This window comes from Schistocerca gregaria, chromosome 7 (assembly GCF_023897955.1).
Source record: "Schistocerca gregaria isolate iqSchGreg1 chromosome 7, iqSchGreg1.2, whole genome shotgun sequence".
Lineage (NCBI taxonomy): Eukaryota > Metazoa > Arthropoda > Insecta > Orthoptera > Acrididae > Schistocerca > Schistocerca gregaria.
In genome coordinates, this window is record NC_064926.1 from 318,726,282 (window position 1) to 318,752,898 (window position 26,617).

The following is a 26,617-nucleotide window of genomic DNA, read 5'->3' on the forward strand; positions in this document are numbered from 1 at the left end:
GATTATTATTATTATTTGTAAATACTAATATCTCTTACTTCAGTACCTGATATTTCAAACTGTCTCACGTCACTAAGTGTTGTAAGGTCACGCCTGGTTTAAACCTGTGTTTCTTTTCTGATATATATAAACATGACCCTCCACCCTTTAATGAAACCTTACAATAGTACCTTACTTTATGTATGAGCATAATGTAATACGTTGGATTTCTGTATCTCTGCACAAGTACAGTGCCTGGAGTGAATGTTTTAATGCAGGATTGCTATATATGGAATCCAGCTTTACTTACCATTGTGAGTTTTTTCTGATTCTGATGCCTAACAAGCAGTCTTTTTTGTTGTGATAGAATCTACGAGGGTTATCCACAAAGTACATTACGTTTTCGTCTGTGTCCTTTAGGGGCGGAGCAAGCGCGGTCACCTTGATGTCATTGCATTCCCCGCCGCTCAGTCAGCATCCTGCCGTGGTAGTGAGAGGTTCGTGCTGTACTCCGCTGAGTTACTATGACAGTTTAAAATGTCAGCGTTAATTGAAAATGCCGCGAAGTGTGAAGTGCGTGATGTAATAAGGTTTCTGAGTGCAAAAAAATGTACGCCGATAGAGATCTATGGGCAGCTTTGTGAAGTGTATGGGGACACAAAATCACTGAAGGTGGAGTGCGTCAATGGGTCATAAAATTTTTAAATGGCCGAACTAACATTCACCACGAAGAGCCAAGTGGAAGACCGAGCATAGTGACTGCCGAACTTGTCGAAAAAGTCGGTGCCGCGGACCGTGAAAACCGTAATTTCACAATAACGGAACTCTCTATGGGGTTTCCACAAATTTCACGAAGTTTGTTGCACGAAATCATTACCGAAAAGCTCGGTTACCACAAGTTTTGTGCAAGATGGACACCAAAAATCTTGACACAGATTCACAAAAATCAGCGAATGGCTGCAGCGTTAACGTTTTTGGACGCTTACGAGAAAGATGGCGACTCATTACTCGATCGCATCGTTACTGGTGACGAAACGTGGGTTAAGCATGTGAACTGCGAGACAAAATTGGAGTCAATGCAGTGGGGGCACACAAACTCCCCCCAAAAAGCCAAGAAATGCATGCAGACAATCTCGGCAAGGAAGGTGACGGCGACTGTCTTTTGGGACAGTAAAAGTGTGATTTTTGTGGATTTCCTGGAAAGAGGCACTACAATAAACTCTCAAAGCTATTGCCAAACTCTGCACAACCTCAGAAGAGCAATACAAAACAAGCGCAGGGGAAAGTTGGGCTCAAAGATCTTGCCGATTCACGACAACGCCCGGGCCCACACGTCAAATGCCACTCGTAAAGTTCTCGAATCTTTTAAGTGGGAGTTGTTTCCTCATCCGCCGTACAGTCCCGACCCGGCACCGAGCGACTTCCACTTATTCCCAGCAATGAAGAAGTGGTTGGCTATGCAACGTTTTGATGACTGGAGGCTGGAGGCGCAGGCGGCCGAGTTTTATGACGAAGGAATTTCCGAGCTCGTCCATCGCTACGATAAGTGCCTTAATTTAAATGGCAATTATGTAGAAAAGTAGTATTTAAGTGTGGCTTTCATCTGTATATAATAAAAAAAATCCAATACTTCATTTATTTTTAATTCCAAAACGTAATGTACTTTGTGGATAGCCCTCGTATCTAATTTGAGGAAGAAATTTCTGAGGCTGTATGTTTGGAGCACAGCATTGGATTGTGGTAAAACTGGCACATAAATGAAACTAAATATTTGAGATACAGTGCTATGGAAGAATGTCGAATGTTAGGTGGACTAATAAGGTAAGGAATGAGGAGGTTCTCCACAAAATCAGCGAGGAAAGGCATACGAGGTGCTATCCAAAATTTTCGGGACTGGTGCTGCCATCTGTTGAAAACCTTACCTTTGGACTAATGGTCAGTATCACCCTCGAAGTAGTTCCCATCCGCACGTACACACCGGTCCCAGCGCTTCTGCACTTGTCAAACGTTTTCTGGAAGTTCTGTTATTTGAGGGTGTTTTTATCACAACCAGCGATGCCTCTTGAATCCTCTCTAGAGTGTCGAATCGATGGCCTTTCTACTTGAGTTTCAGTTTTGGGAATAGCGCGAAGTCACAAGGTGCCAAATCTGGCGAATACAGTGGGTAGGGTACAACCGCCATGTTGTTTTTTGCCAAAAAGGTCCTGGTGAGCAAGGACATGTGACAGGGCGCGTTGTCGTTATGCAGCAGCCAGTTCCTTGACGCCAAAGTTGGTGCCATCGTCACCGCACGTTTTCGCGGAGCCGTCGCAAAACGTCACAGTAGTACAAGGAATTCAATGTTCGGTTGGGTGGGACGTATTCTTTGTGCACCATTCCCTTGGTATCAAAGAAAACGATGATCATGCTCTTCACTTCGCTCTTCGCCTGTCTCGCTTTTTTGAGTCTTGGAGACCCCAAGCTCTTCCACTGGGATGATTGTTACTTTGTCTCTGCGTCATAACCTTAAATCCAACCCTCATCGCCGGTGATAACCCGTGACAAGAAGGTTGGATCATCAGATGCGGTGTGGCGAAGGTCCATGCACACTTCAACACGCTTTGCCTCCTGATCGGCAGTCAAGATCCTTGGCACAAATTTTGCGGCGACGTGATGGATGCCCAATTCATCAGTCAACACTCTTTGACATGTCCCATAACCAATACCCACTTCATCTACAAGGTCTTAAGTGGTTCGACGTCGATCCACACAAACCAATTGTTGAAGTTTGGCAACAATGTCCGGCGTTGTGAGACTAATGGGCCTTCCAGTGTCAGCATCATCTTCGACGTCTGTGCAGCCGGCCCTGAACCGAGCACGCCACCCAAACACATGCATACCACTCGTGCCCTGTCCCTCAAACACTTGTTGAATCATTTCAAGGATCCCTGTAGCACTTTTCCCGAGATTCGCACAGAATTTGATACAGACGCGCTGTTCTGTTCACGGATCCATCGTAAAATCACCACACACCAAACACAGAGTATTACGGAAATCACTGTGGACACGCAACACGTCCTCCCAGCTGAATGCCACTCCGCTCACTGACTCATCAGATATGCAGCTCTCGCCACCTAGCGGTGCAAAGATTGACTATTCCTACTTTCCAGATGGCAGCACCAGTCCCGAAAATTTTGGATTCCACCTCGTTATGGAAAACACTGACGAGTAGAAATGATAGGATGATAGGACATGTGTGAAGACATCAGGGAATAATCTCCGCAGTAACAGATTGCAGAGGGTAAAAACTGTAGACGCAGGCAGAAATTTGAACACATCCAGCAAATAATAGGATACATAGGTTGCAAGTGCTATTCTGAGAGATGAAGAAGTTGACACAGGAGAGGAATTGGTGGTGGGCTGCATCAAACCAGTCAGAAGATTGTTGACTGAAAAAAAGGATCAATCTTTTATGAGCTAACTGGATAAATTCCGCCTCCAATAGAGACTTTTTTTAAGCTGGGGCAACGGTTGTTTGAATTTATTGTAGACACCAGATGTCCCTTAATTTTGAAGAAAAATATGATGTAACATCATGAATTATAAAACAGAGTGTGGCAGAAAGGAAAAACGTGAAATTACATTCATAAGAACCGAAACCAGAAGTCCCATATTACAGATATGACACATAATTACGGTAGTTCAACAACATTTAATCTGTGAGCAGGTGTCGATTTTACTACAAAAAAACAAAAGGTTTTTGTAAATTGAACAATATTTTGGGGCAGTCCATAATTCAGATCCAAGTAATTCTGTATCAACACTTTGCACAAATATACGTTGTGAGGAAAATCATTGATCATAATTTGAAAGTAATAGTACCAGCTACAAACATAATACTTGCGACAAAGATTTCCCTCATTATCAGCCTCTTGAAGAAAATAAGAAAGGAAGGAATACACTCCAGGAAATTGAAATAAGAACACCGTGAATTCATTGTCCCAGGAAGGGGAAACTTTATTGACACATTCCTGGGGTCAGATACATCACATGATCACACTGACAGAACCACAGGCACATAGACACAGGCAACAGAGCATGCACAATGTCGGCACTAGTACAGTGTATATCCACCTTTCGCAGCAATGCAGGCTGCTATTCTCCCATGGAGACGATCGTAGAGATGCTGGATGTAGTCCTGTGGAACGGCTTGCCATGCCATTTCCACCTGGCGCTTCAGTTGGACCAGCGTTCGTGCTGGACGTGCAGACCGCGTGAGACGACGCTTCATCCAGTCACAAACAGGCTCAATGGGGGACAGATCCGGATATCTTGCTGGCCAGGGTAGTTGACTTACACCTTCTAGAGCACGTTGGGTGGCACAGGATACATGCGGACGTGCATTGTCCTGTTGGAACAGCAAGTTCCCTTGCCGGTCTAGGAATGGTAGAACGATGGGTTCGATGACGGTTTGGATTTACCGTGCACTATTCAGTGTCCCCTCGACGATCACCAGAGGTGTATGGCCAGTGTAGGAGATCGCTCCCCACACCATGATGCCGGGTGTTGGTTCAAATGGTTCAAATGGCTCTGAGCACTATGGGACTCAACTGCTGTGGTCATCAGTCCCCTAGAACTTAGAACTACTTAAACCTAACTATCCTAAGGACATCACACACAGCCATGCCCGAGGCAGGATTCGAACCTGCGACCGTAGCAGTCTCACGGTTCCTGACTGCGCGCCTAGAACCGCGAGACCACCGCGGCCGGCGCCGGGTGTTGGCCCTGTGTGCCTCGGTCGTATGCAGTCCTGATTGTGGCGCTCACCTGCACGGCGCCAAACACGCATACGACCATCATTGGCACCAAGGCAGAAGCGACTCTCATCGCTGAAGACGACACGTCTCCATTCGTCCCTCCATTCACGCCTGTCGCGTGCATCCATGCGTCGCTGCGGTCCGGTCCCAGGTCGACGGGCACGTGCACCTTCCGCCGACCACTGGTGACAACATCGATGTACTGTGGAGACCTCACGCCCCACGTGTTGAGCAATTCGGCGGTACGTCCACCCGGCCTCCCGCATGTCCACTATACGCCCTCGCTCAAAGTCCGTTAACTGCACATACGGTTCACGTCCACGCTGTCGCGGCATGCTACCAGTGTTAAAGACTGCGATGGAGCTCCGTATGCCACTGCAAACTGGCTGACACTGACGGCGGCGGTGCACAAATGCTGTGCAGCTAGCGCCATTCGACGGCCAACACCGCGGTTCCTGGTGTGTCCGCTGTGCCGTGCGTGTGATCATTGCTTGTACAGCCCTCTCGCAGTGTCCGGAGCAAGTATGGTGGGTCTGACACACCGGTGTCAATGTGTTCTTTTTTCCATTTCCAGGAGTGTATTTGTAAGGATGATGGTCGGTCGTGTCGTTTCAAAGGAACCATTCTGACATTTGCCTGGAGCGATTTAGGAAAACTGTGGGAAACCTAAATCTTGATGGCTGACCATGGATTTGAACCGTCGTCCCCCGTGCACTCACTATTAGGCAATCTCGCTCTGTCTCTTTTGAGGATAAGGCAGCAAATTTCGCCAAAAAGCTCAAATATTCCTTTGACTCTCCTTCTCGTCTACAGATCTGTTCCTGGATAGACGCTGTTAACCAGTTTAAGTGTACTCCGAGAGAAATATGTAACCCAATTATGTGTGGCCAGATCGTAATGAGAAAATTTGCTAACGGAAAAATTCCACCTCGTTATGATACATTATAAATATGATTAATGGAATCTGCAAACAACTAAATTAAACGTAACTGCTGAGACTGGTTTATAAAGGCACTTCCTTAATTACTTTTATAGGATATTGCGTAATGTGTGTGAAAGTGCGTTTGAAGTTGAGACAGTTCCCAAATGTCATGTACTATAGGTTTTATAGTTGTCGTTACTTTCTGTTTTTAATCGGTGAAGATCTCCATGCACTGTGGCTGCCTAGGTTTCTTTGTTTTGGGTTTTCTTCATATCTCAAACCACAGATTGGTCGATAACAATTTTAGTCCTCTATTTATCACAGGCTTCCACAAATCTCTTCAATGCGGAACATTTTACCAATTTTAGATGTGCCTGAAGTGTTAGAGTTTCTCTCACACTCTTCTATCAATTACTTTTCTATATTATGTATTATAAAAGAGAAATGTCTATAAATTTATCCTGCCCACAACCTTACAGCCCAGCATTAGTTTATTCTTCAGTCTTATTAAAAAGTTGTTCATTTGTCTATCTATGAATTATTCATCAGTATTCCAAAACACATTCGTTCAAAGACCTGCAGTCTTTTCTTCGTGACCCTTACCACCCAGCAACATGAAAAATGTGGATGTAATCAAACTCGCACTGAGGGCACAACTTGAAGTTTCACTTCAAACGCAGACAGCATTGAGTATCACGGGTAACAGCACTAACCATAAATCATGGATAAACAGTAAAAAGCGTCCCATTTCTCGACAACGTAGTGTTGATCGTGTATACTAACGTTCCTACTCACTTTTTAGCTCAGACTATTCTCATGGAATTTTGAATATGTCAGTATTACAATGAGGTGACAAAAGTTATTGAATAGCGATTTTCACACGTGCAGATGGCGGTAGTATCGCGTACAGAAGGTATAAAATGGCAGTGCATTAGCGGAGCTGTCATTTGTTCTCAGGTGAGTCGTGTGGAAAGATTTCCGAGGTGATTATGAACGAACGACGGCAATAGACTTTGAAACGCGGAATGGTAGTTGTAAACTAGACCCTTGGGACCTTTCACTTCGAAAGTAGGGAATTCAAACTTTCGCGATCCACAGCGTCAAGAGTGTGGCGAGAATACCAAATTTCAGGCATGACCTCGCACCACAGATAACTCAGTGACCGACGGCCTTCGCTTAACTACCGACAGCAGCGGCGTTTGCATAAAACAGTCAGAGCTAACAGACAAGCTACACTGAGTGAAAACAGTGTGACATACGACGAACGTATCCGTTAGGACAGAGCGGCGAAATTGGCGTTCATGGACTATGGCAGCAGACGGCTGATGCGAGTGCCTTTGTTAACAGCACGGCATCGCCTGCAGTGCCTCTCGTGGGCTCGTGACCATATCGGTTGGACACCAGGCGACTGGAGGACGTGGCGTAGTCAGATGAGTCCTGATTTCAGTTGGTAAGAGCTGATAGTAGTGTTCGGGTGTTGCGCAGACTCCACGAAGCCATGGATCCAAGATGTCAAAGAGACACTGTGCAAGACTGTGGTGACTCCGTAATGGTGTAGTTTGTGTTTACATGGAATGGACTGAGTGCTCTGGCCCAACTCAACCGAGATGGCCTGGAAATGGTTATGTTCTGATATTTAGAGACCTGTTGCACCCATTCATGGACTTCATGTTCCCAAACAACGATGAAATTTTGATGGGTGACATTGAGTCATCTCACCAGGATATGGTTGTTCATGATTGGTTTGAAGAATACTGTGGGCAATTCGAGAGAATGGTTTGGCCTCCCAGATCTCCCGATATTATGGGACATAACTAAGAGGTGATTTCGTGCATAAAGTCCTACACCGGCAACACTTTCACAATTATGAGCAACTACAGAGGCAGCTTGGCTCAGTATTTCTACAAGGGACTTTCAACGAGTTGTTGAGTCCGTATCACGCCAAGATGCTGCAGTACGCTGGCTAAAAGGAGGTTCGACGTGACTTTGAATGGTATCCCATGATTTTTATCGCCTCTTTGTATTCTTCAATTGGATTGTGCTTAGCTGGTTGGGAGGATTCACACGTGTAATGATTTTGTGGTCCTTTTGTTTATTAATTCCTTTAAAGGCTGTAAGCCTATTGCAAAATAAGAAAATTACCGCTCTGTACATCAGCAACGGATCCTGTTAACAGTAGTGTTTGCGCGGTACGATTTAGTTCAGTCGGCTATAAGGAAGTTATCACGGCTTACGCTGACACGATGCACTCTTGTGCTTCCTTACTTTTTCAGTGATTCGTTGAAGCTGAAGATTCAGTTTGAAATAGTTGTCAAATCTGTGGCATGAAATAAATATTTACGTAATATTCGCATCCGCAGATTGCCTTGAATAAGTAATCAGTAAAACGCAGTCGTTACCCCTTTGGTTCTATATGTCTTCGTTGGCCATGTCATTTCCAGTTTGTCTATAGGCCTATAAACAAATGGGTGAGAGGAGAGGTCTTTAGGCAAGACACGAGTCACGTAAAGAGACCTTTGTTGTTGCTTGATCTTTCTTTCTCAAGTCAACATTGATTTTCACAGTGTATTCTTTCTTCACGTTATAGTCTGTGACAACCTCTTAGTTCCGTGTTACTAATTGCAGTTTATGTTACGGATCATCCCGAGTAACCACCAAAACGTATCAATAAATTTGTGTTAGAGGTAATGCAGACTCTTCTTCTGAGGACTCCTACAACTCGTATGTGTGAACAAGGTCCAATGTTTCTAATTAATTACACTATTTTATAAGTCGTTTCTTGATGTAAGTATTAATGTTGTCTGGTGTCAGTAGTTTCTTCTTACTGTCTTATGCTGTTTTAGTATAAAGAGTTCTGTACGGAAACTGACTGTGAGTTACCAACGAAAATATATTTTCATGTTACATATTTTTTGAAAATCTGTTATACTTGCAACCTATAGCCTTCTGAAAATTTAATTTTATTCAGCTATAACTGTTAATTTGTCTGAGAATTTAAGAACCTACATGTTTATCCTGTCTAAAACTGCTATTTTATCACTCGTTTCTTCATGTTTTTTCTTATAATTTCATCTTAGGCGTTGAGCTGTAGGGGGGAAGCTGCACCTAAGTTAAACACAGTCCCTTTAGCCTAGTTGCTGCAATAGGTGCGTTGTTTTCCTTTCTCTACTAGCCAACGTAATGCAGTTCAGAATCTGTATCGCGTTAGACTACACAGACGAAAGCGATTTCTTCGCCAAAAGAATCCGCAAAAATTTAGAATTTTTTGTCTAACGCAGTTATAGCTTACCCTGTACGTTACTCAATCATAAATCTATATTGATTTTCAGTCAAGTTTTGATGTCGAATGTATAGAACAGTGGGGGTGGTAACATTCTGTGACACATGCATGACAGTAAAGTATTAGCAGAAAACAGAACTCATAATTTACTACTAAAGGAAGCTAATACAAAAACAATATAATTCCATATCATAGTAATTCAATTTTTATTCACAGTACGTTCTTAGTAAGTTATATATTCTGAGACACTCTTCGAAAACAATGTAACATTTGGAAAATCTGTCAATCGCATCTCCCATTGTGTTGTAAATAAGAGTCATCAGTTAGTGATCTTTCGGACGAACTCGTTGAGTGCTGAAAACTATCAGGTCTTCATTTTACATAGGAATGTTCTCGTGCCAGAAGTCCATGCGCTCCTGGTCTTTGTTCTGCCTCAGCTCGTAGTCCGTCGTGATGTACAAGTAGTTTGTCGACGACACACTGAAAGGCTCCCACACGACGCTGTCGTTAGCGTAGTTTGGATCTCTGAAACATTACACTAGTGTCATTATCATAAACTGATTAGCACATAGATTCGTTCAACAAAACTCAATTTTGAGAGGAAAAGAGTTGCAGAAATGTAATCAGAAATAATATCTTTCAGGTGAAGTGTGTAAACTACGAAATTGTACTTCTCCATTCATATATCGTTCTTTTTTTTCATTCATTACATGTATAACACGTATAGAGAAGTAAACCTGTGTCTGTGACACGAACTGTAAATTAAATTTTGACGACATAGTCTACGGAGAGTTGACTGAAAAGTAATGCTTCTACATTCGTAGCTCTTCAACAGTTGGCAGCATTGGTATGCGGCAGGTACTGGCTTGTTCCGTAGCATCTTCTCTACAGCTCCAGTTGGCGGGAAGGCTTAGCATTGAACGATTGTGTTGTTACAGTGTAAAGTATGGAACCTTGAGCAGACGGTCAGTCTGTGCGATTTAAGCAGCGTGCAGTCATTGAATTCTTGACAGCAGTAGGTGTCACCCCAAAGGAGATTCGTCAGAGAATGAAAGCAGTTTATGGTGATTGTGTTGATGTGAATACTGTGCGTAGTTTAAAGATGTTGTGGCGGGAACATCTGACCTGCGTGACAAACAAAGAGTTGGACGCCTTGTGGCAGCAGCCACCGAGTTTCACAAGCAAGATGTTGACACATTGATTCAGGACGATCGTCGTGTCACTCAGAGAGAAATTGCAAGCACAATCGGCATTTCACAAGAACGTGTGGTTTAGTTATTGCTTTGCTTGGCTATCGGAAGTTCTGCGCATGATGGGTACCCCTGATGCTGACTCCTGAAATGAAAGCGCACTGACTTGAAATTTGCCAGGAGCTTCTTTTGCGTTAAGAGAATGAAGGTGACGCCCTTCTCCATTCAACTGCGACAGGAGACGACACATCATTACACTTCTGATGAAGACATTACCAGCGGTTATGTCATCCGGTCGTGAAAGCCTTCATTCTATGAACGCATGAAGACGGTTTTACTATATGGCCATAAAGCCCTATAAAGAAAAGACTAGAAAATTTCAAGAAACTGCGAAACAGTTTTTGTAAAGTATAGATGACATTTCAAACTGCTAGCAGTAGTAGACACGCTACACGAGTTGTTGATCAACCATTAACTTTTAGAAGCTTGCCGCAACACTTCCACGCGTTAATCTGTGAATAGCCATGTCCCTTCTCAAGTACTTTTAATGCACTATTTGGAAACCGTTTTCATCACAAAATTCAGAATATATGGTGTGAATATTAAACTAGAATTAAATAGATAGATTTCGGTAACTATTACGTAAGTTGACAGTGTTTGAACTTCAATATGTGTAGCAATGTTCAGCAAAGCAATACTAGGCTATCAGCTACATACTAGTGGACATGGTTTTCTGGGTTTGCTTTTTTTCTCGTCTTTTGTGTAAACGTACCCATATTTGATGAAACTGCTCCAGCTGTTCACCATTCTTTGGCTAAGGTCACCTTCTACTGTCCCTGGTTCCCATTCTATTGCACTGTCGTTTCTGTGGAAAATAAACGCTATTTCTGCTGCGTGTGGAGTACCTGCAAAAGAAATTTGAAGCACTGACTTTTCTATATATCTTACCAAGCAACTAAATCTTAGCACTTTAAACTTTGTTTTAATTTATATGAAATGACATTGTAATAGCTCATCGCTGGATCCATTTAAAAAGAGAATCCAGGATTTAGAGCCATCTATAACACGCAAATGGAAGGTGGTATCAAGAAAAATTGCTGAGTAGTTCATGACGAGAATGAGACTGGTTTCTGTTACACTCTCTCTCTCTCTCTCTCTCTCTCTCTCTCTCTCTCTCTCTCTCTCTTTCCCTATCTATCTGTCTCTCTCTCTCTCTCTCTTTCTCTCTCTCTATCTCTCTATCTCTCTTTTTCTCTCTCTCTATCTCTCTGTCACACACACACACACACACACACACACACACACACACACACACACACACACACACACACACAAGCACTCATACACAGAAAGTCAGTCTATCCACTCTCAAAAAAATGTGTATTATGTCTCACAAAATTTGTACTAAAATGAAAGCTAAAATAACAGTTCAGACACACAAGGTTTCATTATAACATAGACTGAAGCGCCAAAGATAGTGATAGAGGCATGCATATTCAAATACAAAGATATGTAAACAGGCAGAAGATGGCACTGCAGTCAGCAACGCCTATATAAGACAAGTGTCTGGCGCAGTTGTTAGATCGGTTACTGCTGCTACAGTGACAGGTTAACAAGATTTAAGTGAGTTTGAAAATTATAGTCGGCGCACCGGCGATGGGACACAGTATGTCCGAGGTAGCGATGAAGCGATGATTTTCCGGTACATCACTTCGTGAGTGTACCGTGAATATCAAGAATCCGGTAAAACGTCAAATCTCTGACATTATAAGAACGAGACCAACGACGACTGAAGAGATTCGTTCAATGTGCCAGAAGTGCAACCCTTCCACAGATTTTTGCAGATTTCAATTGTGGGCCATCAGCAAGTGTCAGCGTGCGAACCATTCAACGAAACATCATCGATACGGGCGTTCGGAGCCAAAGGCCCACTCGTGTACCCTTGGTGACTGCATGAAATAAAACTACGCCTCGACTGGGCCCATCAACACCGACAGTGGCCTGTTGATGACTGGAAACTTGTTGCCTGGTCGGACGAGTCTCGTTTCAAATTGTAGCGATCAGATGGACGTGTGCGGGTATGGAGACAACCTCATGAATCCATGGACCCTGCATGTCATCAGGGGACTGTTCAAGCTGGTGGAAGCTCTGTAATGGTGTGGGGCGTGTGCAGTTGGAGTGATATGGGAGCTCTAATACGTCTAGATACGACTCTGAGAGGTGACACATACGTACCCATCCTGTCTGATCACCTGCATCCATTCATGTCCATTGTGCATTCCAGCGGACTTTGGCAATTCCAGCAGGACAATGCGACACTCCACACGTCCATAATTGCTACAGAGAGGTTGCAGGAACATTAGTCTGAGTTTAAACACTTTCGCTGGCCACCAGACTTCCCAGGCATGAACATTATTGTCCATATGTGGAAGGCCTTGCAGCGTGCTTTTCAGAAGAGATCTCCACCCCTTCGTACTCTTACTGATTTATGGACAGCCCTGTAGAATTCATGGTGTCAGTTCCCTCCAGCACTACTTCAGACATTTGTCGAGTCCATGCCATGTCGTGTTGCGGAACTGCTGTTGCTCGCGGGGGCCCTACACGATATTAGGCAGGTGTACCAGTTTCTTTTACTCTTCAGTGTATAACACCACCATGAGATGATTCCTTGGAAGAAAGAAATGGGGTACCAAGTATACAATGGAAGGTCTAAAACTTTTTTGAAGGAGCTAGGTACTTTGAAAGGCGAAAAATAAATACTCTTAGTTTTTAAATACTTTGCAACATAGTACATTTCTTGTTGCTCCAAATGAGGTGGTCATGAGTTCCACTTCGGTCTTGCACTGGTAATTACTAATTGAATTAGTCACAGCATTCATAAAAGAGACATGCAATAGTTTAAAGAAGATGTAAAAGACAGTTTTCTACTGCATGGAGAACTAAATGTATGCTGGATTCTGACGCAAATTATCGGCTATATGTCTCATGATACAGTAATCACGCAGTTTTGTATATGTATCATAAGGAAATTACATTGTCGCCAAAATGGTGAAGGGCAATGTGTTATCCAACAATAAATTGACGACCAGGTGCAATAAGCATCATAACCTGCCGTTATGAGCAAACCTTCACAAGATACCATGAAGCATGCTCAGAAAATGAAATCCCAATGGTCTCGTCCAAATGGATCAGTCACAATCGTCCGACCGCCGAGTCGTCCGTGACGTCTGTGTCCTTGTGGAAGGACAGCAGTCAGCACTCTGCTCTTCCGGCCTGTGTCGGCTTCGTAGATCTTGGAGCCGCTATTTCTCACTTATGTAGCTTTACAATTGGCGTCATGATGCCGAGTGCACCCCATTGCAGTACTCCCATCAATCAGGAATCGAACCCGGATCCTACACATAGAACCCTGACCACTGAGCTAAAAAATAGAAATGGAGATTGCAACCAGTCACAATTTAAACAGAAGACTGTATCATCAATTTATTTGAACTTTGAGTCCCTATCCTTGATCCATGTGTGATATCATGTGTCGATATCAACTCACTGATGTATCAAGTTGGCAACAGAATTGCTAGTTTCTATCCAACACTGACCAGTTCTGCAGGATCCAGCGGACACAGTGGGGCGCACCCATTGAGCCACGCTTCCAGAAGCTTGCCACCACGAGCGCCCTCTGCCACCGCAATGCAGGAGGGCCAACAGTAGCGGCTCAGCCAAATCGCGTTCAGAGCCACTTCACTTCGTGTTGATTCGCACACGCTGCCTAGTCGGCACTATAGTTCGAACTGTAGCACAGGGAGGCAGGAAGCCTCTTCCGCGTGGACGTTATAAGCTGGACTCTATTTCTTGTTGCATCATTTACAACGAGTCTATGTACTCTTGGTGAAATTCAAGTTAAGTAAGTCTTCTGTTTGCTGACTTACTTGCTCACTAATCGTTTATGCTCCTGTCCACCTTCCCACGACGACAACCGCCGCACAACTCGGTAGCCCACCTCTCCTTACTACTGTGTGAAGTTATACACAACACCAAGGATAGTTAACACAGAACTGATCATTAAAATTGATACATAACTGGAAAATAGTGTACTACATATTTGGATATGCAGATGATCAGCATTTCACCACTAGTGCAGCTAGCAGGCAACTGTAATACCACTTACTTTCTGTGCATATTGGAAGATTACACTGTTTTTTTATCATTCAGAAACCGTATTTGATTGCTGATTGTTGACAGAAGATCCTGTTATACGTCGTATAAGAATGAAAAATCTCTACCATTTTGTTTCTGAATTCGATGTGTCGAGAGTACAGGTAATGGCTGCAAAATATTGCCGTTCGCGTTGATCAGGGTCCCATCCTATCATGCAGATATGGAACTAACGGCTCCAGAAGGACCATACCTAGTGCCATACAGGATATCAAAGGCCCACGTGACTAGCACCCAAGAGGACTGTGCAGGATCGTACAGTCACACCATTTAGCTTGAGACAGGAAATGGATTTGTTTGGAGCAAGACAAGTATACACACGGACAGTGCAACATATATGGAATACCATGGAATATGATCAAGGTGACCATTGTAGCAGTGTAAAAAGAGTGAAGGAAATAAGCCGCCGTTGGCGGTTGGCATTCGATTGCCCATCCCAATTGAAGACATAAATGTATCTAGCAAAACCTAGTCCTGCCAGTAGGTTTGATAAAAATGCGATTTAAGAAACGACGCTCTGGCAGGGTCCTAACGTTTTTTTTTTTTTTTTTTTTTAGCTGAAGCGTCAAATTGTATTCAGTTTACACCTCCACAATGCGGTATTTGTGTATTTATTTCTATTACTAGTACCTTTATTTAAACATTAAGACGTAACATGCACTTCTTGCAGACGTAAACGACCACTTTGTTTCATCCACGACACGAAAACAGCCAATAGAAAATAATACAACAACAGCAACATCTTCTGTATCCACTGAGGTACAAAAAACACAATAGTTATGCTACACTAGAATGCACATTGTGCTGATCAAGTAATCGCATTCTGTACGTTTGATATCCAGGTTTACTTCATAGAGCCGGTACGTACACGTTCGAGCAACCTTTTGTTTATAGAATATGTAAAAGCGACTCCCTTTCTTTTGCAAACACTTCGCCACTCGCTAGATCATACTTTGCTGGACCCTACGCAACACACCTGCTTCTACCACTGCCGAAGCGGCATGCACGCTAGCCATGAGATCGTGTACATCCATGGATGGAATACTATAAACTAATTCCTTTCCCTGCCCCCAGAAATAAAAACGTTGAACCTCCGTGACCAATCGATTTCTCTAGAATCACTTCATTTAAATAGTTATCCATATTACTTCCAGGTGTGGCCACGCACGGTCATGCTGAAACCGTTCCTCTCACCGTACACGAACTGGGGCGTTTTCTAATGCGTCGCGCAAAGTGATGCAAAGAAACGTACGATAAGGGGGAGCATTCAACTTGTCCAGCAATAGGTAAGGACCCGAAAGCACTCCACCCACGATTCCAGCCCACAAAGTTGTGTCAAAGCCTGCTTGAAAGCCACAGTGATGGGAGATACATGGGCCGGCCGGGGTGGCCGAGCGGTTCTGGGCGCTACAGTCTGGAACCGCGCGACCGCTACGTTCGCAGGTTCGAATCCTGCCTCGGGCATGGATGTGTATGATGTCATTAGGTTAGTTAGATTTAAGTAGTTCTAAGTTCTAGGGGACTGATAACCTCAGAAGTTAAGGCCCATAGTGCTCAGAGCCATTTGAACCATTTGAGTGATACATGGGTTGTGTTCCGAAAAATAATGGCTGTTGTGAAGTTTGAAAATACTTTCAAGAGTGAAGCTAAATTCTTCAGTCCATATCACGTTATTTAGAGGCCTATAAAATATTCGTTGTCTTCCACTTCGCGCAAAAACCATTCACAAAACTGTACCCGCTGTATGCGATTTTCTTGGCGCTGGCGTTGAGTTAACGTGTAGTGATATGGATTCAGTTCTTCTTCGTGTAACACTTCAACAACCAGTCTTTGAGATACCTCGAATTGCCTTGCAATTTCACGGGTACTTTGCCGAAGTTATTGGTGAACGGGTTCAAGAACTGTGTCCTCTGTGGAGTACGTCTACACCTTGAACGACCTCTGTCCATTACTTGCAGACGATGGTTACCAGTTCCCCGAAGGCGTTGCTCCAAACGACGAAAAACTTTCTTTGCGGAATGGCGTCTTTAATGGTACCACGCACCATACACGCGAGCGGGAGCAGCAGCTTGGTTGTCGGGTGCACCCAGCTCCAAAACGTAAGGACGTATTTTCGTTTGTGTTCTCCACTGGGAAGCCGCCTACATGAACATGATCGGACCAGTTATGGTTGTGCACTGTGCAGTTAGTAGACACATGCATTCAGTTTAATAGATCCCATTGTCACGTGCTAGGTTATTCTCATGTCACAAAATGATGTCCTGCTTATAAACGACGGGAGCGAGGGAACAGACATATAAAAGAATTTAAAAAAAGAACCTGACGAGGATTTGTACCGTAGCTTCATGATGGAGGTGTTCTTAATGTTGCAGCAGTCTACTCAGTGAGCTACGGCTGCTGGTAAGGTAGCGCACCTAACACAAGTTTGCTTGTACAGCCCGATGCGCTGCACGATGTGACAGTTGGCAGCTCCTAGTTTTCATACATGTGTTTTCAGAGTGCACCAGCTCTGATTGCACTAGATAAACGTTTGTCTTGAATCTTGATAAGGAATCGCTTGGCGATCTCCAAGTCCTACATCTTCTCTTAGCCCTGTATAGATCAGCCGAGAGAGGCACCCGAAAGTGGTGCACCCCACAACACTACACGTATTCTCAGATGAGTCCCAGTTCTTCGTAATGCATCACGATAGACATACCCGCACCGATGAGAAAAAATGTTGCCAGCGTGCATTCGTCTTTGTCATCGACTGAGAGTATGATGCGCCACTGGGTACACAACACGATTACCTCTGGTTCGCTCACACACTAATTTGGACAACTAGCTTTACATTTCTGACATTAAGGTCGTTGGTTGTGCTCTACCTTTCAGTTCTCCATGACGTTGTGTTTGAACAAGGCAACATCGGTTCGTATGTCGCCTGCACTGTGTAGAACTACGTCGATACCGTGGTATTTCCCTGATCAGCGAGTTCTCCGTATCTGTGTCATTGAAAACATCTGGTCATGGGTTACTGGCACAATGTCATTCGTCAGCCACTACGATTGATCAGCGATGGCATACGGATGCAGCAGCGTGGAATGGCGTACCAGTATCTGTTCAAATGATTCAAATGGCTCTGAGCACTATGGGACTTAACAGCGGAGGTCATCGGTCCCCTACTTAGAACTACTTAAACCTAACTAACCTAAGGACATCACACACATCCATGCCCGAGGCAGGATTCGAACCTGCGACCGTAGCGGTCGCGCGGTTCGAGAATGAAGCGCCTAGAAACGCTCATCCACATCGGCCGTCCATCCGTACCTGTTACCCAAACTCAGTTTGATTCGATGCCCAGACAGGTTAGAGCCAGTTTTGCTGCCAGAGGTGGTAACGCTTTGTCCTAATTTTTCACACACTCTAGACCCCCAAAATCACCTACAGATATAAACACATACTCTTCCTAGTACACACACGATAAGTTAAATTTCGTTACTTACTGTTCTTGTTTTAGTGGCTAGCAATGTAGTAGCTGAGGATTATAGATTTACTTAAAATATGAAAATTACAGTCCTGCCAACGAAATAGTAACCTCTTTCGTTGTTCCTTATTTTTGCTGGTATTATCCGCTATCTTCACAGTTTTGTTATGTTTATATTGATGTGGCAACATTAGTGGCAGTGGTGAGCGGATGTCCTTCCTATCGCTATCCGTAAGCCCCTCCCCCGGACAGAATTTCTGTACCCTGTCTGCGTGCTTCTAGTGTTGTCACATTTAAGAGGGTGAACGTCTTCGACATGTTTCTAACCGTATAACTGAGACGGGATATGGGTTCCAGTCCAGTATTCAGCAAGCCTAATGTGAGACGCCGACTAAAAGCCACATCCAGGCTGGCTAACATCGACCCCCGTCCTTAATCAGCCGGATGGATTCGATGCGGGACCAGCGCCTCTCCCCCAACGCCGGAGGCAACCTAATGACCCTCGCGTGGCTATCCGAGTGGTCCTCGGAATCGTCTACTGGTGCACTTGTGTGAAGCAGTATACATACCCTTAAAAATCTAGCTACACACATTATTGCCAGATGTTCGAAACATTGATGTAACAGCAAAATAAGACTTAGGGCATCGAAGATATTTCCGAACATTCTTCTAGATCCAGGTAGAGTTTCATAAATTGTAAGTAATTAAGCACGTACAATGAGGTGACAGAAGTCGTGGAATAGCGATATGTACACATACAGATCTCGATATTACTGCGTGCACAAGGTATACTCACGCGATACATATGAAAATGTTTTCAACATGGTTATGGCCGCACGACGGGAATTAACAGACTTTGAGAACGGAGTGGTAGTTGGAGCTAGACGCTTGGGAGATTCCATTTCGGAAAGACTTAGGGAATTCAGCATTCCGAGATCCACAGTGTCAAGAGTGTATCGAGAACACCAAAGTGCAGGCATTACCTCTCATCACGGAAAACGCAGTGGCCGACAGATTCACTTTATGACTGAAAGCGGCAGCGTTTGCATAGAGTTGTCAGTGTTAACAACCAAGCAACATTACGTGAAACTACCGTAGAAATCAATGTGGGACGTTCTCGGGTTCGATTCCCGGCGGGGTCAGGGTTGGAAATGGTTCAAATGGCTCTGGGCACTATGGGACTTAACATCTGTGGTCATCAGTCCCCTAGAACTTAGAACTATTTAAACCTAACTAACCTAAGGACATCACACACATCCATGCCCGAGGCAGGATTCGAACCTGCGACCGTAGCAGTCGCGCGGCTCCGGACTGAGCGCCTAGAACCGCGAGACCACCGCGGCCGGCACGGGGTTAGGGATTTTCTCTGCCTCGTGATGACTGGGTGTTGTGTGATGTCCTTTGGTTAGTTAGGTTTAAGTAGTTCTAAGTTCTAGGGGACTGATGACCATAGATGTTAAGTCCCATAGTGCTCAGATCCATTTGAACCATTTGAACGTGAGATGAACCTATCCGTTAGGACACTGCAGCGAAATTTGGCGTCAGCAGGCTATTGCAGCAGACGAGCTAGGCGATTGCCTTTGCTAACACCACGACATCACCTTCAGCGCCTCTCCTTGTCCCTACACGACTGTAAAACAGTGGCCTGGTAAGATGAATCCCGATTTCAGTTGGTAAGAACTGATGCGAGGATTCGAGTGCGGCGCAGACTTCACGAAGCCGTGGACCAAAGTTGTCAACAAGACGCTGCGCAAGTTGGTGGTGGCTCCATAATGGTGTGGGCTGTCTTTACATTTAATGGACTGGGTGCTCTGGTCCAAATGAACCGATCATTGACTGGAAATGGATATGTTCGGCTACCTACGAGACAGTTTGCAACCATCCATTGACTTCAGATTGCCATTACAGTCGCCATGTCACCGGCCCACAATTGTTCGCGATTACTTTGAAGGGCATTTTGGACTAGTCGGGCGAATGCGAATGATTTGCCCCCCTCCCCCTCCCCCTGGTCACCCGACATGAATCCCGTCGAACATTTACGGGTCAAAATCGAGTGGTCAGTTTATAAGCTCCCGTCTCCTTGGAGATTATTATGTTACATTCAAAAAATGGTTCAAATGGCTCTGAGCACTGTGGGACTCAACTGCTGTCGTTATTAGTCCCCTAGAACTAAGAACTACTTAAACCTAACTAACCTAAGGACATCACACACATCCATGCCCGAGGCAGGATTCGAACCTGCGACCGTAGCAGTCGCGCGGCTCCGGACTGAGCGCCTAGAACCGTGAGACCACCGCGGCCGGCTATGTTACATTCATCTTGTTTTAGTTGACGTGTATATCGAGTCTTCGTTCATTGTTAAATGCAATGGTGTGGTACTAACTGATGGAAACTTTAATTTATTTCCTTTATCACACTGCACAAACATAAACACACTATTATTCAAACTGTGTGCCACTACTATTAAACATAGAGCTAAATCCTTCGCTACGCAACCGCCCTTGGCTCACGCAGCCTACACCTTCCACAGCCCCTCAACAACTGCCTCTGCTTGCAACTCTTTGCACCACTGGGCGTTGTCGCTCTCCAAAGAACAACCACTTACAGAAATTTGTAAGACAGTTGTTATATACATACTGAGTAAGTAATATCTTCGCTTTAGTCCTGCAACACGTAAAGATATTCGAATATCATTTGGGTTCCATCGAGCCCGTAATTTGGCGGACTTCGAATATGATCTAAAGGTTTAAGACAGGTCGGGCAGGAGAAGTACCTACGTATACGAGAGTCTACTTTTCAAAGAGGACAGATGAGCCTGCGCTGCTTTGAAAATTTTGGTAAGGTTTCAGTACTTATTCTGGCAAGTAAAAGTATGATAGAGGACATGGTCGTTAATATCGTATTTTTACGAATTTTCTGAGAGTTTTATTAGCCAAATCGAAACTGCCCTTTTTATTATAAGTGACATTGTATGTTGCATCTGGTGCATCAGCCTCTGCTTAGAGATACTAGGTCAGTGACAGACGAATACGAGGCGAATATTTAACTGTTAACAGGCTGATTGTTTTGCTATTTCTATTCGGTAGGTCGCTGGTTTCATATGTGTGATGTCTGTTACTAACAATGTTTAGGTTCAATGGAGAGAACAGAAAAAGAAATACTAATATTCGTTCCAATAACAGTGCGCTCGAAAGGTGTACTTGCTGTTTAGCCCTGGCTTTGTCTCAGTACTTCTGACTTTTCTATGTGAAAATACCGTGCGGTTTTTTTGGCAAAGAACTGTCCTCATTCATTTGGACAACCTAGATTTGACTTGTAGAACAAACCTAGAAGGACTAACGAATAAAATATGTTTAGGGAGACGCACATTGCGTTTAAAGGGGATAGGACGTCAAACGGGCCGACTTGGAGCAGGAGAGGCACCACAGGACATTTTAATTTCTACTGTCTATACTTTTACAAATAAATTCATAAAACTTTAACAGCATGACCAGGAAGGATTCGTGATTCATACTCATAGCAGTGGAAACTCAAAACCGTAACAAAACACTTTTTTTTACATGCGAAATTACGTCATTTTTATGCTTACTACTGGCTGAATTTGTTGCTATAGTTACACTTTTCTTCCTAAGTAAGAGAGATTCTTCGATGACTGTGGCACAACGTACAAACCATAGCTACAGGTGTATGAAACTCTAGAAATTATTTAATTTATGAAAAAAAGAATGAACTGTTACATTTTAAACTTCACGTTTAGAAAAAACTCAAGTTTTATAGGTAATTATCTCAATCTTTTCCACAGTTTTTTAATAGCTTTGGAAAATTCTAGAGTTTCATACACATGTAACTACTGTTTGTATGCTATGAAAAATTCATCGAAGAATCTCTCTTACTTAGGAAGAAAAGTATACCTATAGCAACAAATGCAGCCAGTAATAAGTGAAAAAATGATGAAATTTCACGTGAAAAAAATGTATTTTACTACGTTTTTGAACTTCCACTGCGATGAGTCTGAGTCCTCAATCCTTCCTGGTCATGGTGACCAAGTTTTATAAATTTGTTTGTAAAAGTATAGACAGTAGAAATTAAAATGTCCTGTGGTGACTCTCCTGCTCCAAGTCGGCCCGTTTGATGTCCTACCCCCTTAATTATTACAGCTTTTTTTAAATTGGTTGTATTGCTCATTGCCCTCCACGAGAGAGCGAATTTGTGGACTTAATTGAGGTAAGTGAGCAATGAGCAAACCTGAAACCATTGCAAGCTTTTTCTCTAATTCCGTAATGTTCCAACATCCGGCACTAATGATTTCTATGTAATACCAATTGATTAAAAAGAGAGAGCAACAGAGGTTATGAAAGCGAGTTCGTTTCTAACGCATTTAAGTCAGCCAATCAGATCGTTCCGCGCGCAAATTCAAGCACTTGCACGCACTGAAATGCTGTAACGCACAGCCGTTTGTGGGTTAACATTTGTTCAAAAGTCCATTACCAACTACAAACAAATGGTAGGAAAAAATGAATTATGAGCTGTTTACCGTAAATGGCGTCGCTTGCATTGGCGCCACGGTAGTCGAAGAGGTAGTAGAATACTGGTTGGTCGGACAGCTGTGACACGTATCTCACCAGAGAGTCTGTCGGCTCTGCGAAGTGCTGGTCAGTCGCTAGCTGCAACACGCAAAAGTGTTTTCGTTTATTTATTTATTTTTAGCTTTGGGCAGCAAACATCACAGAGCCAACAGTGGTTACAAGAGTACCATATTAACATAACTGCAATTTCCACAGTATAACAACAAAAAAGTTCGATGTACAAACGTAAGTTCTTAATGTAAAATAAAAACACTCAAAGGCGAACACCACAGCCGTCAGTAGTTACAATAATGCCAAGTTAACATTAGTGCAATTTTCACAATAGAACAAGGATAAGAGTGTGAAGTACAATGATAAGTTCACCATATAAATTTAAAAAAAACCGCAAAAGTACGACCCAGGGTTCGAACCGGGACGGTTCCTGTGTGAAATGACATCCACATCAACTTATAATCGAAAACTGGACAACGACGTCGTTTATAACGATAAGTTCTTAACGCAAAGTAAAAACACAAAAAGATGTTCCACTTTTAGAACGAGCTGGTCCCATTACAGGACAAGATCCACAAAAGTTATAGATCAAATGTTGGGCATCGGCGTCTTTTAAATAGTTCGCGAGCAAATAATTCTTACACACTGACGGAAAAAATTGCAACATCAAGAAACAGTTGCGCGACATAATGAAAGTTGGTAGGCATGTTTCTACATCTGAAAGACGATGTCTATTCAAATTTCGCGCCAGTCGTATAAGAGTGGAACTAGTAGCGCAAATCATTCATCATCATTTTCTTTGGGCCTTTGTCCCGCTTCAACGCGGTGTCGGCCTTGTTACTACGAATGTGGCGGTGTTGGTTGCAAAGGGTGGCCAGACGGAATCACCGTACCCTAGCTGTCTGTGTCTAGTGTAAACCATGATAGTGCAAACGTTTTCAAATGTCTGCGAGTCGTGTAACTGAGGTGGAACGTGGGGACCAGCCCGGTATTCACCTATCGGGATGTGGGAAACCGCCTAAAAACCACATCCAGGCTGGCCAGCATACCGGCCCTCGTTGTTATCCTCCAGGAGGATTCGATCCGGAGCCGGCCACCTACCCGAGTCAAGGAAGCAACGCATTAGCGCTCTCCGCTATCCTGACGGTTTGGAGCTAATAGCGGAATTATGAGCATGCAAATCAGATTTATTTTAAATAAACGCTGTAAAGATCGTGAGCGTTAGTTACCTTTGAGACTGGGCGGGCTGAGTTTATGTTGGTCAAAAATGCCTTTAAGGCGACAAAGACGTCATTATCAACACCTTACTGACTTTGCAGGTAGTGTAATAGAGAAGCCGGATGGTCCGTGTGCGCTACTGCAGAAAAATTTGGCAGGAATGTAGCCACTTTATGTAATTCATGGCAGCTGTGGTCACGGGACTGTACAGTCGCAAGAAGATCGGGCTCCAGACAGCCATGTGGCACTACCAACACGGAAAATCAGCGAGTTCGGCTTACGGCTCTAGCGCATAGTGCTGCAGCTGCAGCAGCAATTTGAGCAGCTCCTGGCACCACAGTGACACAACGAACTCTTACAAATCGATTACGTCAAGGACAGCTCCGAGACCTGTGGTGCGCTATCCTCCGACCCCAAACCACACCATTTGCGACTTCACTGGTGTGGATGGTAGAGTGGAGGTCAGCTGGCATTGGCTCGGTGCCAGTGATGGCCGTGTGTTGGTTAGGAGGAGGTCAGTTGAGGACCTGTTTGCCAGACACAATGGACCTCCCCCTGGAGTTCCGGTCTGCAGTGTGATCTCGTATGACAACAGGAGCACTCTCGTCGTTCTCACACGCACCCTAATTGCAAATTTCTACGTCAATCTGGTGATTCGACCTGTCGTGCTGTCATTCATCAACGGCATTCCAGGGTGTGTTTTCCAGCAGAATAACACTCGCCCACATACCGCTGTTGTAACCCAACATGCTCTACACAGTATCAACACGTTGCCTTGGGCTGCTCGATCACCAGATCTATCTCCACTCGAGCACCTATGGGATATCTTCGGATCGCAACTCCAGCGTCATCCACAAACAGCATTAACCATTCCTGTATTAACAGAGGAAGTGGAATAGGCATGTAATTCCATCCCACAGCCGTACAACAAAATGAACGCATTTTTCCACACTCACATTCAACATTCTGGCTGTACTCCTATTTTTAAGGTACAATCATTTCACATTTGCTGTTGCCTGTCTCCCGCTTACGTTGACATGTGATCTTGCAAAGTTATTCGCTTAAATACGTTACCTAGACAAATGTATTCTCGTATTTTCGTTACTCTGTATTAATTATTTTGTTGTTGTTGAGTTCGTTTGTCAGTGTATATATCGAACAGGTGAGGAGGTAACAGCTCGTAACCAATTTTTTATACAAGGCCACCTGTGCGGCCGAGTGCTTTGTATACACCAGTACGATTTGATTCAGATCCATTGCCACCGTTATATCCTGATCACAGTGCTCAGAAGCTAAGATTTTCAGCCGTTGTAGGTAGGCGGGGTAACGCCCGTACCCAAGCCTCATGCAGATGAGAGATGTCACATGACGTCTGCAAAGCTTAACTGAGGTGAACCATGGCAGAGAAGAGACATTCGGTTGTATGTGCTGCAATGTGTGCCATTCACAATTCCGGTCGTGATAATCAGCTTTCTTGACCATGGAGATGAAATCCGTATAAGCGATTGGTGTTGCGTGGAACTGTCCTTCCGTAATACTTTTCTTAGCGAGGCGAATGCCTTGCCCCCCTTTTATCCAAAGTAAGTGGGCGTCAATGACCAATGCCTTAACGCCTATTACGTCCTATTTATCAAACGCTGGATGTTGTAGTTTCTGCAACACACTTTGGGAGTCCGTGAGGATAAATACAAGCCGGAAAGTCTGTGTTCCGGAAAAAATAGTCACCCTGATGTCAGGTAACTCCACTGTGTATATAGACGATTCAGGTGGCAGTGCAAACATTTTGCATGTGTCGCTAGAGAGGCTGAAGGGAAAAATTATTTACCTGTACTATTTGCAACAGATATTCTTAATGAGGAAATGAATTAAAGACAACTACAATGTAGGCTGAGGACAGCATCGATTTGCCGTTACAGGGATACCTCAGGTTACTAGAAACTTCTCTCTCGAAAGTGTACGAGATCTGCCAAACAAGATTCTGGTCAGATGATGACGGGGACGAGGAAAATATTATTTCGTAGTGGAGTGTTCATCCAACCGCATTACTAAAATATTATAATTATGCTAACCACATGTCTTTCGATCAATTCAGACATGTTGTGAACTAACTCTGTGGTCCAGCCATATGCCTGCTCTATCTCGTTACCAGTAGGCTGTAGTCACGCCACTGGAGAATTTCTCTGGCCGACACGTCGTACAGGGAGCTGCTGTTTGGACAATGTAGTTACATGTACTAAACCCTGAGCGGGCGTTGGCCATGTCTCAGCGACACAGGTACATCTTCGCTCGCGTGTAGTGGCCAATATGATAAGCATGATATGTTACAGCCGTCTTGAATAATTAAAGGAAAGCCATTAATTAACGTTTATTTGAGGAAGGCAAACGTACCGTCTTCCAGAAACCGACTTTGATGACTTCAAACAAAAATTAATCGTTTTGTGGCATAATTTGAAAGTCCCTATGCCCTCTATTAAGTACCGATTAAACTAACTTTACATAAAATCAAAGTTAATAACAGATTCGCCAAAGTGCCATTAGTGAAACGGGTTGTACCCAACACGCAGATTATCGTTTTATAAATCTTTTACTTTTTAGTTAAATAAATAATTAATATAAAAAAATTATTAAGAGATTTATCCTTTAGTCGACTTTTTGATCGTTGCGAATTTTGTACAATTATTTTCAAAACATTCTGTTCTGGTGCTACAACTGGAAGTGTGTTGCAGCGTCTCGGTTCTAGAGCTCCTCACGCCGACCATCTTTCTCTTTCCACATAGCCCTGTTACCGTTTCACTGACTAGCCAAAACATTATGATGAACAGCTTAATAGCGTGTTGGTCTACGGAGCTAGCGACCGATAACGTCCCAGATGTGTTCTATTATATTCGTGTCAGGCGAGTATAGTGACCAAGATATCAACATCATTACCACGCTACTCAACCACTGTAGAACGATTGTCGGCATATAACACGAATAATTA

General features: G+C 43.8%; 1 protein-coding gene across 1 annotated transcript in view; it reads right to left on the bottom strand.

The window, feature by feature from the left end:
• Positions 1 to 9,159: 9,159 nt before the first annotated feature.
• The window catches only part of LOC126281847 (acetylcholinesterase-like), a 105,954-nt gene continuing 88,496 nt past the window's right edge, over positions 9,160 to 26,617 (bottom strand). The window contains exons 8-10 of the mRNA XM_049981096.1: positions 22,377 to 22,506; positions 10,940 to 11,072; positions 9,160 to 9,502 (exon numbers count right to left, since the gene is read on the bottom strand). Of these exons, the coding sequence (XP_049837053.1) occupies positions 9,355 to 9,502; positions 10,940 to 11,072; positions 22,377 to 22,506 (411 nt within the window). The 3' untranslated portion in view covers positions 9,160 to 9,354. The remainder of the gene's footprint in view (positions 9,503 to 10,939; positions 11,073 to 22,376; positions 22,507 to 26,617) is intronic.